The 13,269-nt window shown below is 36.6% G+C and overlaps 1 protein-coding gene across 7 annotated transcripts in view; it reads left to right on the top strand.

Annotated features, from left to right (window-relative positions):
- LOC107666254 (tensin-2-like) overlaps positions 1-13,269 on the top strand; it is a 49,924-nt gene that overhangs the window by 26,759 nt on the left and 9,896 nt on the right. For all 7 annotated transcript variants that reach the window (XM_016457486.1, XM_016457494.1, XM_016457478.1 and 4 more), the window contains 13 exons: positions 6,957-6,995; positions 7,755-7,793; positions 8,414-8,463; positions 9,441-9,624; positions 9,713-9,763; positions 9,881-10,003; positions 10,716-10,780; positions 11,150-11,233; positions 11,337-11,449; positions 11,678-11,738; positions 12,136-12,211; positions 12,341-12,470; positions 12,972-13,037. In XM_016457486.1, the coding sequence (XP_016312972.1) occupies positions 6,957-6,995; positions 7,755-7,793; positions 8,414-8,463; positions 9,441-9,624; positions 9,713-9,763; positions 9,881-10,003; positions 10,716-10,780; positions 11,150-11,233; positions 11,337-11,449; positions 11,678-11,738; positions 12,136-12,211; positions 12,341-12,470; positions 12,972-13,037 (1,081 nt within the window). The remainder of the gene's footprint in view (positions 1-6,956; positions 6,996-7,754; positions 7,794-8,413; positions 8,464-9,440; positions 9,625-9,712; positions 9,764-9,880; positions 10,004-10,715; positions 10,781-11,149; positions 11,234-11,336; positions 11,450-11,677; positions 11,739-12,135; positions 12,212-12,340; positions 12,471-12,971; positions 13,038-13,269) is intronic.

Here is a 13,269-nt window from a genome sequence, read left to right as displayed (position 1 = left end):
TTATCTATCTATCTATCTATCTATCATCTATCTATCTATCTTCAGTCTGATTCTATCTATCTATCTATTTTCAGTCTAATTCTATCCATCTATCTATCCATCTATCTATCTATCTATCTATCTATCTATAGTCTGATTATATCTATCTATCTATCTATCTATCTATCTATCTATAATCTGATTATTTCTATATGTATCTATCCATCCATCCATCCATAATCTGATTCTATCTATCTATCTATCTATCTATCTATCTATCTATCTGTCTATCTATATATCTATCTATAGTCTGATTATATCTATCTATCTATCTATCTATCTATCTATCTATAATCTGATTATTTCTATATGTATCTATCCATCCATCCATCCATAATCTGATTCTATCTATCTATCTATCTATCTATCTATCTATCTATCTGTCTATCTATATATCTATCTATAGTCTGATTATATCTATCTATCTATCTATAATCTGATTATTTCTATATGTATCTATCCATCCATCCATCCATCCATAATCTGATTCTATCTATCTATCTATCTATCTATCTATCTATCTATCTGTCTATCTATATATCTATCTATAGTCTGATTATATCCATCCATCCATCCATCCATCCATCCATCTATCTATCTATCATCTGATTTTATCCATCTATCCATCTATCTATCTATCTATAATCTGATTATTTCTATATCTATCTATCCATCCATCATCCATCCATCCATCCATCCATAATCTGATTCTATCTATCTATCTATCTATCTATAGTCTGATTATATCTATCTATCTATCTATCTATAGTCTGATTATATCCATCCATCCATCCATCCATCTACACTGCCTATATATTAATTAATATTGAAGCTTATCTAAATATGTATATTTTGAATTATTTAATAGATAGGACTCAAAAAAGATAAGCTTATTGTAATTGACTCACTATTTCTAAGAGAACTAATTAAATTAGTGTTTCTTATTCTATCAAAAAAAAAGTCAAGCTGCCATGAGTTTAACATTGCATTTTGTCATCAGTTTAATTGGCACCATATGGAAACTATCCATATGCATAACTTTCAAGTGAAGAAAGATGTCTATAACATCAGTACATTCTCCAATATGTCCACGTCTTTGTATTTATAGCGTCCATAAAGGATTGTATAAACACATGAGATCAGAACAACTGAGGCATGTCGTTGCCTCATTAAAGAAGCCATGCTAGCAGAGGTGGGATTTTTTCCATTGCTGATATCTGCTGATTGTGTTCTGTTAATTGTTTAGATTTGTTTCCATTTGCAGGGAATGTATTTACTTCTGTTTATTCATATCTAATCTCTTTGATTGGCTGCTTCACTCTAGAGATTTGTGATTCCTGTTTAGTTTGGCAATAAGACAATAGAAGGGGTGATATAATACCGAAACTCCTGTTAGAGAGCCTAAAGGTGAAAGATAGTGAGTTAATACTTGTGAGTTAATACTTCTTGTCATAAAAAAAGAACATCATGCAAAAAGAAAAAAGGTCTAAGACTAGGCTTAATTTTCTTATAAGACTTCATTAAGGCTGTTTCTGTTTGTCAGTAGTGAAGAACATGTGTAAAGCCAGTATTTATTTGCTCCTTCTGGGACCCCTGCATTCTGCTCGGACTAATTGCAGTAATTACTCTGTTTACACCCGAGCCCACCGTCCAGCCTCGCTCTCCTCCCACGCTTCCTCCACCGCTCTGACATCCCTCCATCTCTCACCCCTCCTTCCTCCATTTCCTCTGCTCTCATGTTCATCTCCACCCTTCGTTTATTCCTGCACTGGTTACAGTATGACTGCTTGTTATATATCCGTCTCTTGCCATCCTCTGATCTGCACTCCCTCTCTCTAGCCTCGTTTTTATCTCTACATGCATCTCCAGACCCCAACACACATGTGCAAGGCATTTCCTCGCTGCCGCCGAAGAACTCTTTAAAAAGCCTCACACCTCTACGAACAGGAAACGAGTGCAGAGCGGATGAAGCAGCTGCTACTGAGATGACAATATCAAAGTCTATATCAGGAGAAATCAGTCCAGGAACTTCCTAGATGCTGAGCCTAAAAAATATTCAATCCTGTTAATCTCTGTGGAAAACCTACACATACACTACTGTTCAAAAGTTTGGAGTTGGTACATTTTTTGGGTAAAATATTTGATAAAATATTTTTTTTAATTGTTTTTTAAAAGATGGGTTTTTATGCTCACCAAGGCTGAATTTATTTGATCAAAAATACAGTAAAAACAGTAATATTGCGAAATATTATAAAATTTCAAAATAACTGTTTTCTATTTGAATAGATTTTAAAATGTAATTTATTTCTGTGATAGTAAAGCTGAATTTTCAGCATCATTACTCCAGTCTTCAGTGTCACATGATCCTCCAGAAATCATTCTAACAATCTGATTTGCTGCTCAAGAAACATTTCTTATTATTATCAATGTTGAAAACAGTTGTGCTGCTTAATATTTTTGGAAACTGTCACTTATATATATTTATATATATATATATATAGATTTAAAATATGCTCACATTCACTCTTATTTGTATGCCTAATATGCAGAAAATGCAAAACGTTTCTTGTCTTGTAACATTCAGTTAGGAATTCCATGAGTCACATATGATACAGTACTATATTTTTAATTTTGTATTTATTTATTTTTTATGATATAAAATATTTTGTGGTTTCAGCCCTAATTAGTATATATTAGTACGATTAACTTTAAGCGAGTGCTGGATGATGGCAAGGATAATCTCAATGTAAAAATAGGGCAAAGGAGCACAATAAATATCCTGATAAATCAAAGAACCATCAAAATCCGCTGATAACTGATATGCTAAGATGTTTAAAGTAGTGATGTGCAAAATATATTGGCTATTTTGGGCATCACTACTTTAAACATCCTACAGGTTGTGTTGTGAACAAGCATACAGCATTTCTTACTCCAAGCGTGACGTCAGTAATGAGCTCAGCCGTGTTTCGTTTGGAGCTTTGATTTGGTCACTTTGAGTCACTCTAGAGTCAAAACACATCCCTGTCACGTAAATAACCTTCCTTACTACTGCTGTGGTATTACACTTGGCACGTGTACTCGCCTGTGGACCGCTCCTCACCCTAAACGTCCCATTACACGTGGGAACATGTTCCTCTGGGCTCGCAGCAGAACACGGGCACAGAACAGGGGGCTGCTGTTACTTCAGAGACAGATGGAGGGAGGGAAATAAGAATAAGAATAATGGATAAAAAAAGCGGGATGAAAGTCGTGCGTAAGATTTGGCCCTACAGATGGGATTCAGAGTTTGTTCTGGCTGCAGGCCGGCCGGTCTGAGGGAGGTGGAGCGGATTGGCATTTTGTTAAATGAGGGAATAATGAAAAGCGGAAAGTGTGGATTGGATAAGGAGAAAGAAAGTCAGAGCGAGTGATGGCGAGAGAGAAAGAAGGTTACATGCTGGAAGAAACAAAAGAGTATTGGCGTGGAGGGGAGGAAAAAGATTAGCGAGAGGAAAGAGAGTATTTTGGATGCAGCAACAAAAATTCACCATGGTAACCATAGTTTCCACCAAAATAGCATGGTCGACTCGCTACACTTATTAGTGGCTGTTGCTCATTCTTCGGGATCTGAACAAACCCATAATCCTTCATATTAAACTTTGGCACGTAGCTCGTCCAGCACTTTTTGTGCTACGGACACACGAGTGATACCTCAAATATTGTTTGGAAGAGATGTGATATTACTTTTTTCAGCAGACAGACTGTTGGACAATGAAAACAATCCCATAAGAACACATATCTATACTTGGGTGGAGGCCTCTTTTGATGTGGTCTGTAAGCAACCACCAAGAACATCCTACCCACCATCTACAGCAGTAACATGCTAAAAAACACCTTAGTGACCCGGCAAATGGCACATTTCCTTTAGAAAATGTAAAAAGTCTGGTAACATGGTATTAGTCACCAATGTGACTAAAAAAAACCCCGACATTGTATGAAAGAGAATAAGGGTGAATTCATGTATTATTATTTCTTAGTAGTAAAAATAAACACTAATGTACACTTCAGAATATAGAGTCAGTAAGGTTTTTTAAAGAAATGAATACTTTTATTTAGCAAGTGATATTTATAAAGACATTTATGACAAGTGATAAGACATTTATAATGTTTCAAAACGTTAAAACAATAAATGATGTTCCTTTTAACTTTCTATTCATTAAAAAAACCTTGAAAAAATGTCAGCTTCCACAGAAATAATTAAGCAGCACAACTGTTTTCAACATTGATAATAATAAGAAATATTTCTTCAAATCAGCATATTAGAATGATTTCTGAAGGATCGTGTGACACTGAAGACTGGAGTAATGACTGCACATTAAATATGAATAAATAAAATATATTAAAAAAAATATATAAATATATTAAACCGTTGTAATGTTACATTGTAATATGACTGTTTTTACTGTATTTTAATCAAATAAATGCAGCTTTTTTGAGCATAAGATATTTATATATAAAAACAACAACAACAACAATTTAAAAAATCTTACCAACCTCAATCTTTTGAACGATACTGTATTTTGGTGGAAACTGTGCTGCATTTTTGTAAGTGAAGACCAAACTGCTGTTATAGAGGAAGAGAAAGGGTGAACAAGTGCTGCATGAAAACATGGAACAGGATGAATGAGGAAATGTTTATGGAATGATTGACATGCAGAGAAGAAAGGAATGGTTAGATGGAAGCGTTTTGAGATATAATCGTTCACTTTCTTCAAATGTGACGGCAGCTTTTTTAGCCAAGAAAAAAGGAAACTTGATATTATAATGGGATCCCACCTAGCAACACACAAAAACATCAATGCGAACAAACACAGCCTATTGGGGTAGTAGTGCACTGTTTACGGCACAGTATATGCACTGGATACCCCTTAAAATGGTTATTTTACATTTCAAATTAAATACTGTAAAATCAAATAATGAGTCGAGAAAGAAATGTTAACAAGTTCTGCTGATATATCAGATGCATTCATCAAACTGGAAATAGAGGGTCAAATTTAATGGAAAGTTTAACATTATGTTCAAACGTTTGAGGTCAATAAGATTTTATTTGAAATAAATTAATACTTTTATTCAGCAAGGATGCATTGACCAAAAGTTACAAAAGATTTCTGTTTCAAATAAAGGCTGTTCTTTTGAACTTTCCTCAATTAACCCTAAAAAGAATGGTGTAAAAATCTGGTAACATGGTATTAGCCACCAATGTCATCATTTAGAATGTTAAAATGACACTGCATAAGGGAGATTAAAGGAAAATTCATTATCATTTCTATGAGGTCAGTAATATTTTTTTTTTAATAAATGAAGACTTTTAATCAGCAAGGATGCTTTTGTAATCTTGGGGAAAAAAAAAATCCAGTTTTCACAAAATGAAGCAGCACAATTGTTTCCAACATTGATAATAATATGAAATGTTTCTTGAGCAGCAAATCAGTACATTAGTATGATTTCTGGAGGATCATGTGACACTGAAGACTGGAGTAATGATGCTGAAAATTCAGATTTGATCACAGGAATAATTGACATTTTTAAATATATTAAAATAAAAAAACAAACAGTTATTTTAAATTGTAATATTTCTCAATTTGACTGTTTTTACTGTAATTTTGATCACATAGCAGCCTTGGTGAGCATAAGCAACTTGTTGCAAAAAAAAATCGAATTTTATCTAATGCAATATTTTATACAACTTTTGACAGTCCGTTTGAATAATACTGTAATTACCATGTAATTATAATGTACTCTGAATATATACTGTTCATTGAACATTTTTGCAAATGTAGCTGGTCATCCAGGTGTATGTGTTCATTCATAAATTCACACGCAGTAAACTTGAGTAGTGTAGCGGTGTGCTGTTCTGAACTTACTCATAGACTCATGTGAGCTACTAAAACTCATTCTGTACATATAATCAAGAGAGAATTTGATTGGACAAAAGGACAAGCCCATGAGTGCAGGATGAGTCATCAGTACTTTTGGACCATTTTTGGTCAAATGGTTAAATGTTAACTTTTCGGACATTCTAGCATGTAGCTACTTTAGCATATAGATAACCTCAATGCTAACAGACATGCTAAAAGCCACAGAGCTCAGTGTTGGCATTTATTTGGAGACACAAATACCCAAACACCCAAGTCCCTCCATCCTCCAGAGCCTCATAAGTTGTGGTTCATTGTCTTGTTGAACAAAAACACACAGTCTTTTAATAACTCTCTTTCTCACTCCCTAGACTCACACAAACACACGCATAGACAGTCGTAGGTCAAGGCCTAGTGTAGCGTCTGTGCGCTTCTCCCTGCCTCAGCCCTTTTCCTGAGGCCAAACAAACAGGGCAGAACTGGGCAGGGGATGTGTGGGGAGGGGAGGGGGACACTTCATGTTACGTAAGCGTGAATGTCATCGCGCACACACACACACACACACACGGTTTCCCGCCTGCTGTAACCACGCTAATGACTCCTCCGCCCCCTTTACCCTGTGCGACAAAACATGTAGACATGTAAACATGTCTGTGTGTCTGTCGGTTGCCCGTCATAAACATACTGTACCACAATTTATGTTGTTGTGTCCTGTTATTTTGTGCAAGATCATGCGAGAGGAATGTGCATACTAATGTGTTTGGTTACTGCCCATCACCCACAATCCCTTGCATCTCACTTTTTCTCCAGTCTCAGTGTTATCAGTAGATAGTTTGCTTATCTGTTGCTTTGGGGAAGCATTTCCTTCTCCCGATCCCAACAGATCCCTCTTCACCACTCCCTTCCCCTCGTCCCGGGACGGAGCAGGGAACGACGACAGGGTTAAGAGCGAATGTGCCTGCGGTGAACGGTGGAGGAGATACAGAATTTGGGTTTGAGTCATGTTTCTTTTCTCTGTTTCAGATCAACACAGCTTGCATCCCAGCGCAGCCCTCCGAACTGGTAAGACTTTTTCTTTCCTTCCTTTTATCTGTTGTATTTTCATTCAATGCATCTCGACATTGTTCATACTTCTTACATTTATACCAGCAGGATCTCTTTCCCTCTCATTGGATAACTCACTGATTACTTTCTTGTTCATTTACTTATTCGTTTATTCACTTTTTCACTCCCTTTTTCATTCACACGATGGTAAAAAGTGGTAAAATTACTTTACTGTCACACTTGATGTTTGAAAATCATGTAAAGCTTTGTTCAAAACTTTTATTGCACTACTGTTCAAAATGATGGCGTGGTACAATTTCTTTTAATGTTTTTGAAGGCTATTATGCTCACCAAGAATACAATAAAAAAAATACAGTAAAAATAGTCATATTGTGAAATATTGTTACAATTTACAGTTTTCTATTTGAATATATTTTAAAGTGTAATTTATTCCTGTGATGCAAAGCTGAATTTTCAGCATCATTACTCCAGTCTTCAGTGTCACATGATCCTCCAGAAATCATTCTAATATGCTGATTTGCTGCTCAAGAAAGATTTCTTATCATTATCAATGTTGAAGATGGTTATTCTGCTAAATATTGTGATATAATTTTTGTCTTTAGGTTGTTAGTTAGTTTCATTCTTTTCATTTAGTTTAGCTGTGTTGACACAGTGCATACTGCACGGTGCTTCTGGAAGTACTGATGATAAAATAGGACACATTTTTGTGTTGTTGCTCTGTTTATGATGTTATATCTGTGTTCTCATCTGCTGCAGCGAAGGGGAACGTCCTCCTCTAGACACATTCAGCATCTGGTAAGAACTTGTTTTCCTCTCTTTCATTGTCTCTCACACTACTGGCACATGGCTGTTCCTCTAGATCAGGGATTTTTGGTCAGTCAGTCCCTTTGACCTAAAACATAGATTGATATTTGAAGTACCCACTGAGATTTTAAGTTAATATTTCAGTAATATTTAATATTAGGTGTTCCTCTACACATCTAAGTGGCTTCTTCAGTTCATGAGCTCATTAGTAGTGAAGTCAATGGCAAACATCTTTGAACAGCAATGCATGCGCTCATTTGTTATAAGTGTGATGTCAGAAGTCACAGAGTCAGTATTTAATTTTCTGTATCCAGAGATGATCTTTCTGTGGTTCTGACTCAAGTCCACTGTTTAATCAGAACCATTAGTTTTCACTGTCTGAAGAATAAGAAGGTCTATTCTTCATTTTCTTTTGCTGTTAGGCCTTCTTACAGTGGCGATTATCTGTTTACATATCGCACATTAAGTGTAGAACAGAAATTAAGAACAAACATTTCTTAAATAAACCGAAAAGACAATCTTTTGTATCAAGAGTTGACACTGTCAACTAAACAAGTTTTAGTTTATTGTGTCCAAACACAATGGTATAATATTATTTTGTCTTTTTTCAGGGCTCAACCAAGTCTCTGACCTACACCAAACAGAGAAACACTCTCCCGAGGTACGTTTGGCTGAAAAGACTCAAAGCTTTTAAAGCATCAAATCTCAACCCATGAAGTTCAGCGATTGCTGCAGAAGTGGTTGAGCATGCTTGAGTTCTGAGACTTTATTTCCTCAGCTAATCTCTATTTATCTCAGATAAGTTACCTTGTCTCAGCTGGGTTTTATTCCCTTTGGATTTGATGTGAAAAGTCAAAAATCCCTTTTGGCCGCAGTGTGGTGAGGAGCAGAGAGCTAATATGTGTCAGCGTGCGTAGTTAGTTCAGCTGCACACCACCGACAGCTCAGCTGTGTTCAATCAAACCCCAGCTATCCAATAAAATATCATTTACTGGACTTTCACATGATTCTTTATGATGATTCTAGTGGTTTTGTTTTGGAGAAGCTTTGCAATTCTGGTCAATGCGATAAATCAATAATTAATTTAATTTGAAATGACAAATTGTAAATATCAAATATAAAAATTCTGTTTTATTTTATGTGGGCCGAGAAAAAAAAAAAGAATAAGAATAATTTTTTTAAATGCCAATTTAGGTGAATTCAGGCATCACAACTTTATAGTGGACAGGATAAAAAAATATTTTTATTTTGATATTTCCTAAAGATTACATTTAACAATTTTAAATCATAATTGTTAAATGTCAAATACTCAAACTATGTGTTATTTTATGTGGGGAAAAAAATACAAGAATAAATAGTAAAGAATCAATGATATTGTTCAGCCCTTTTTCCTCAGCAGTTTTCTATCTGGTCAAAGCAATTCCAGATGGTGGACATGGTTTCGACTTGGTAGACCATCTTGGTCAATGTAGATGTTTGTAGATCATCTTGGACCAGCAACAAGCCGGCTACTATGTTCCAGAAACAGCTTAACCGCTTTAAACACTGAAATTGAAGTTTTGTGGCTTTCAATTGATGTCTATTAGCTTCTCAAGACATTTCACAGGGTATTTAAGCTGGTTTTCCCCTCTCTCTCAGGAGCTTCAGCATGGATCGGGTGATGGACAGAGTGATGGAGCGGCACTATGATTTCGACCTCACATACATCACGGAGAGGATCATCTCTGTCTTTTTCCCTCCTCTGCTGGAAGAACAGCGGTACCACCTCAACCTCAGGGAGGTGGCAGCCATGCTCAAGTCCAAACACCAGGACAAGTTTCTGGTACGCGAATCAGCGTGTATTTACTGCATCTAAGGGAAGTTTACCTCGGGAAGCATTTTAATTGTTCCGGTCCATTTTCCTCCCACAGTTATTCAATCTGTCTGAGCGAAGGCGTGACATCACCCGTTTAAACCCAAAGGTAGGGGCTCCGCTTTTACGGTTTTCTGTGTTTATATTGATAGTTGCTTTGAGGCTGAACTTTTAAAGATCTGTTTACACCACCCAAGATTAAAAAGTCTCTATTTGTCTCTCTCAGGTTCATGACTTCGGCTGGCCAGATATGCACGCTCCTCCTCTGGATAAGATCTGTGCCATGTGCAAAGCCATGGAGAACTGGCTGAACTCCGACCCCCAGCATGTGGTCGTTCTGCACTGTAAGGTCAGAGGTCATTGTAGTCTTAGGACAGTTCATGTCATGGTCACAGGAACTGACAGAGTACTAAAGGGTGCTGACGAGACCCTTAAGGACCACCCTGCGGAGCTTCACCACAGATGATAACATGAAGCCAGACCTGAGAGGATGTTTGATTTGACAAGCTTTTAGTTTTATGTGAGGAAAAAAATGAATAAATAAAGACTAAGAGATGAGAAAGCACTGATACATATCGAATTGTTTTGGATGTTCAGCTGGACCCAAAAGTTTGGGATTTAAATACAGTTTAAACCTGGGAATAAACACAGATTTAAGACTTTTTATATTTTAAGACAAAGAAATGTTCAGACGGTCACATGTTCTTTCACTGACGCTCAAGATGGATCACCATCATTAGGTTTTACACAAGCTTGCTGTCATTGAAGCAAAAGGGGAACATGCCAAAATATATAAGCAACCACCCTTAACACCCTAGCAGCTGCTTGAAAACAAGCTAAAAAACGCTTTATTGTGGAAAAACACCAAGATATTGTGAAATGCATGCTCATTTTTTAAAATAGCTTTCACTCAAATTGTTTGTCTTTTCAACAGTGGTCTCAGAATTACCCAACGGTATAGGAAGATGCTGACTGTCTGAATGTCTTCATCATTTGCAATAGATTTGAAGTGCAAATCATATTTGTAGCAGTTTTATTCATTAGTATTGGCTGTTTTTCAGGGCAACAAAGGAAAGACAGGTGTTATCATTGCTGCCTACATGCATTACAGCAAGATATCAGCAGGGTAAGTTCAGCTTAGATTTTATATAAATGACTTTAAATACACTTTAATTAATTCATTTATTTAAATAATTTAACTGAATTTAAATGTTAAAACTGCAATCATTTTTATATACTTTTTTTATTTTTTCCCCTCAACAGCAGTTGTTTCATACAGTTCTTGAAACTTCTGTAATATAAATTGTATTGTGGTTGGTAGATGTAATGTATGTCTCTCGATTTGTGTTGTGTCCAAACAAGGAGCTTTGTCATACATAATTACAACAGAAATTCTGGAAGACATGTTTTGTTTTAGTCATTATGGAGAGCCTTCTAGTTAATTAACAAGCATGTGTTTTTTTTCTTATATCTTCAACTGCATTTGTGCACACAGGGCAGATCAGGCCCTCAGCACATTGGCCATGAGGAAGTTTTGTGAAGATAAAGTGTCGTCCTCTCTCCAACCCTCTCAGAACAGGTACATCCCTTTTGATTTTTTGTCTTTTTGTTCTTTATAGATCTTTGTGCTCTTTATGTACTTTTTGCATCTGACTTTTTTTTTTGCAACATTAACTCTACAGGTATATCTATTACTTTGGAGGGCTGCTCTCAGGGGCCATCAAAATGAACAGCAGTCCACTCTTCCTCCATCATGTCCTCATTCCCACCATCCCCAATTTCCAGGAAGATGGAGGTGAGTGAATGTTTTCATAACGTCATTCCCTGACTTCATTCATACATAAGCCCTCGATGAGGTCACTGAGGTAATATGTGTCTGTATGAGCACATTTGTATTCATTAAGCAAACCTCCCTCACATTCACACACATTTCAGGTTTGTTTTTAATCTTTTGCAGTGGAGGAGAGAGACACACAGGGAGTTTGCCAATTCCTCCTTCATTTTTTCCTCACTCTCTTGACAGGTTTCTTCCCTTTCCTGAAGATCTATCAGTCCATGCAGCTTGTCTACACTTCTGGCATATAGTGAGTGAGGATGCATTGGAGACATTCACATAATTTAAATCATAATTAGAGGTGTCTGCTAGGACAGGTATCACTATTACTGCTGCTTAATACTAATAATAAAAGTATAAAAATTTGGCACTTAGCTTGGCTCGCACTGTTTGTGCTGCAACTTAAGCAATCAGACTTATGGTTTTTATAAACCTACATTATAGGAGGGACCTCGGGCCATATCTAGAGACCAGAATATCAAAGAGACTCTGGGGGTGGACTCTTTTTCACTTTAGTAAGCAACCACCTAGAATGCCATAGCAATACCCTAGCAGCCTAGCATTATGAAGTGGAGTTTTAACCCTTCATGTCTTGAAAAAAATCTAATTTAAAGAGTATGTTTGCTATCTGTGTATGTTTTTTGTAGTGACCTGCAGGGCTCTGGGAGCAGACGGTTGATTGTTACTATTGAGCCGGCACTGCTGCTGAAAGGAGACATCATGGTATGTGGGGCTGTTTTTATCTGACCCTGATATATCACAACTGTCAAAACCATAGGCATTTCCATCACCTTAATCTCTTTCTCTCGCTCTCTGTCACTTTTATGGCCTCTTTTTCTGTCTTTCTTGTAGGTAAAGTGTTATCACAGGCGGGTTCAGTCTGCTGAGAGGGACTCTGTGTTTCGACTGCAGTTTCATACTTGCACCATTCATGGAGCTCAGCTCTGGTTCGGCAAAGGGGAACTGGATGAAGCTTGTTCAGGTACATTCTTAGTGGGACAAGCCAAGAGTCATATGCCAAGCTCATATATTTTTTTACAATAAAACCAGAGCCGTCTGTCCAACTCTGACTGTCGTGAGCTGAAATGGCCTTGGGATATCAGCTGAGCTTGGTTTTTTACGATGTGCTTTTTATTTCGATTGTCTGTGTTCTTTTAGCTGTGCCGTAAATTATCACCTTCGTTCCCATTGGGTAACACCTGTGCACCACAGCTGCGTAATTGAGATGAAATACAGACTTTCACGTGATAATGGATTCTCTATGGGCTTACATACAAGCATGGGAGGCAACTTCAATTGCTTGTAAAACTCTGGGAAAATTCCTAGATATTAATCATCGTTATAATCAGAAACATATTTATAAAGTGTGTATTATGGAGAGGATATTATATGCAAAGCCCATTATTAATGACAAATATTATTAGCTGGAAAGGGTCTTCTGTTTTCCTAATGATTAACACTCAATTCCCACTGTTTCCTGTAGATGACAGATTTCCCTCTGATGCTACAGTGGAGTTTGTGTTTTCATCTGGGCCTGAGAAAATCAAAGGTAACCTAAAAACCGTAATCAAACTGCAGATTAAGTTCTTACTAACTGTTTAATTGCAGTTTTAGGGACCATGAAATTGTTTGACAAACACAATTATCTTTCCTGAGCTGACACATAGCATTTCCCATTGAAACAGCAGGGTTCTATCATGTCATGTGGTCTTTAACTGTGTTATAATGCAGATGTTCTTGGCTGTAATTTTATTTTGTGTGTGTGTGTGTGTGTGTGTGTG

This window comes from Sinocyclocheilus anshuiensis, unplaced genomic scaffold, assembly GCF_001515605.1.
Source record: "Sinocyclocheilus anshuiensis isolate Anshui unplaced genomic scaffold, SAMN03320099.WGS_v1.1 scaffold201, whole genome shotgun sequence".
In the NCBI taxonomy this organism is placed as follows: domain Eukaryota; kingdom Metazoa; phylum Chordata; class Actinopteri; order Cypriniformes; family Cyprinidae; genus Sinocyclocheilus; species Sinocyclocheilus anshuiensis.
Note: the sequence above shows the minus strand (reverse complement) of the source record. Positions and strands in the feature narration are given on the sequence as shown.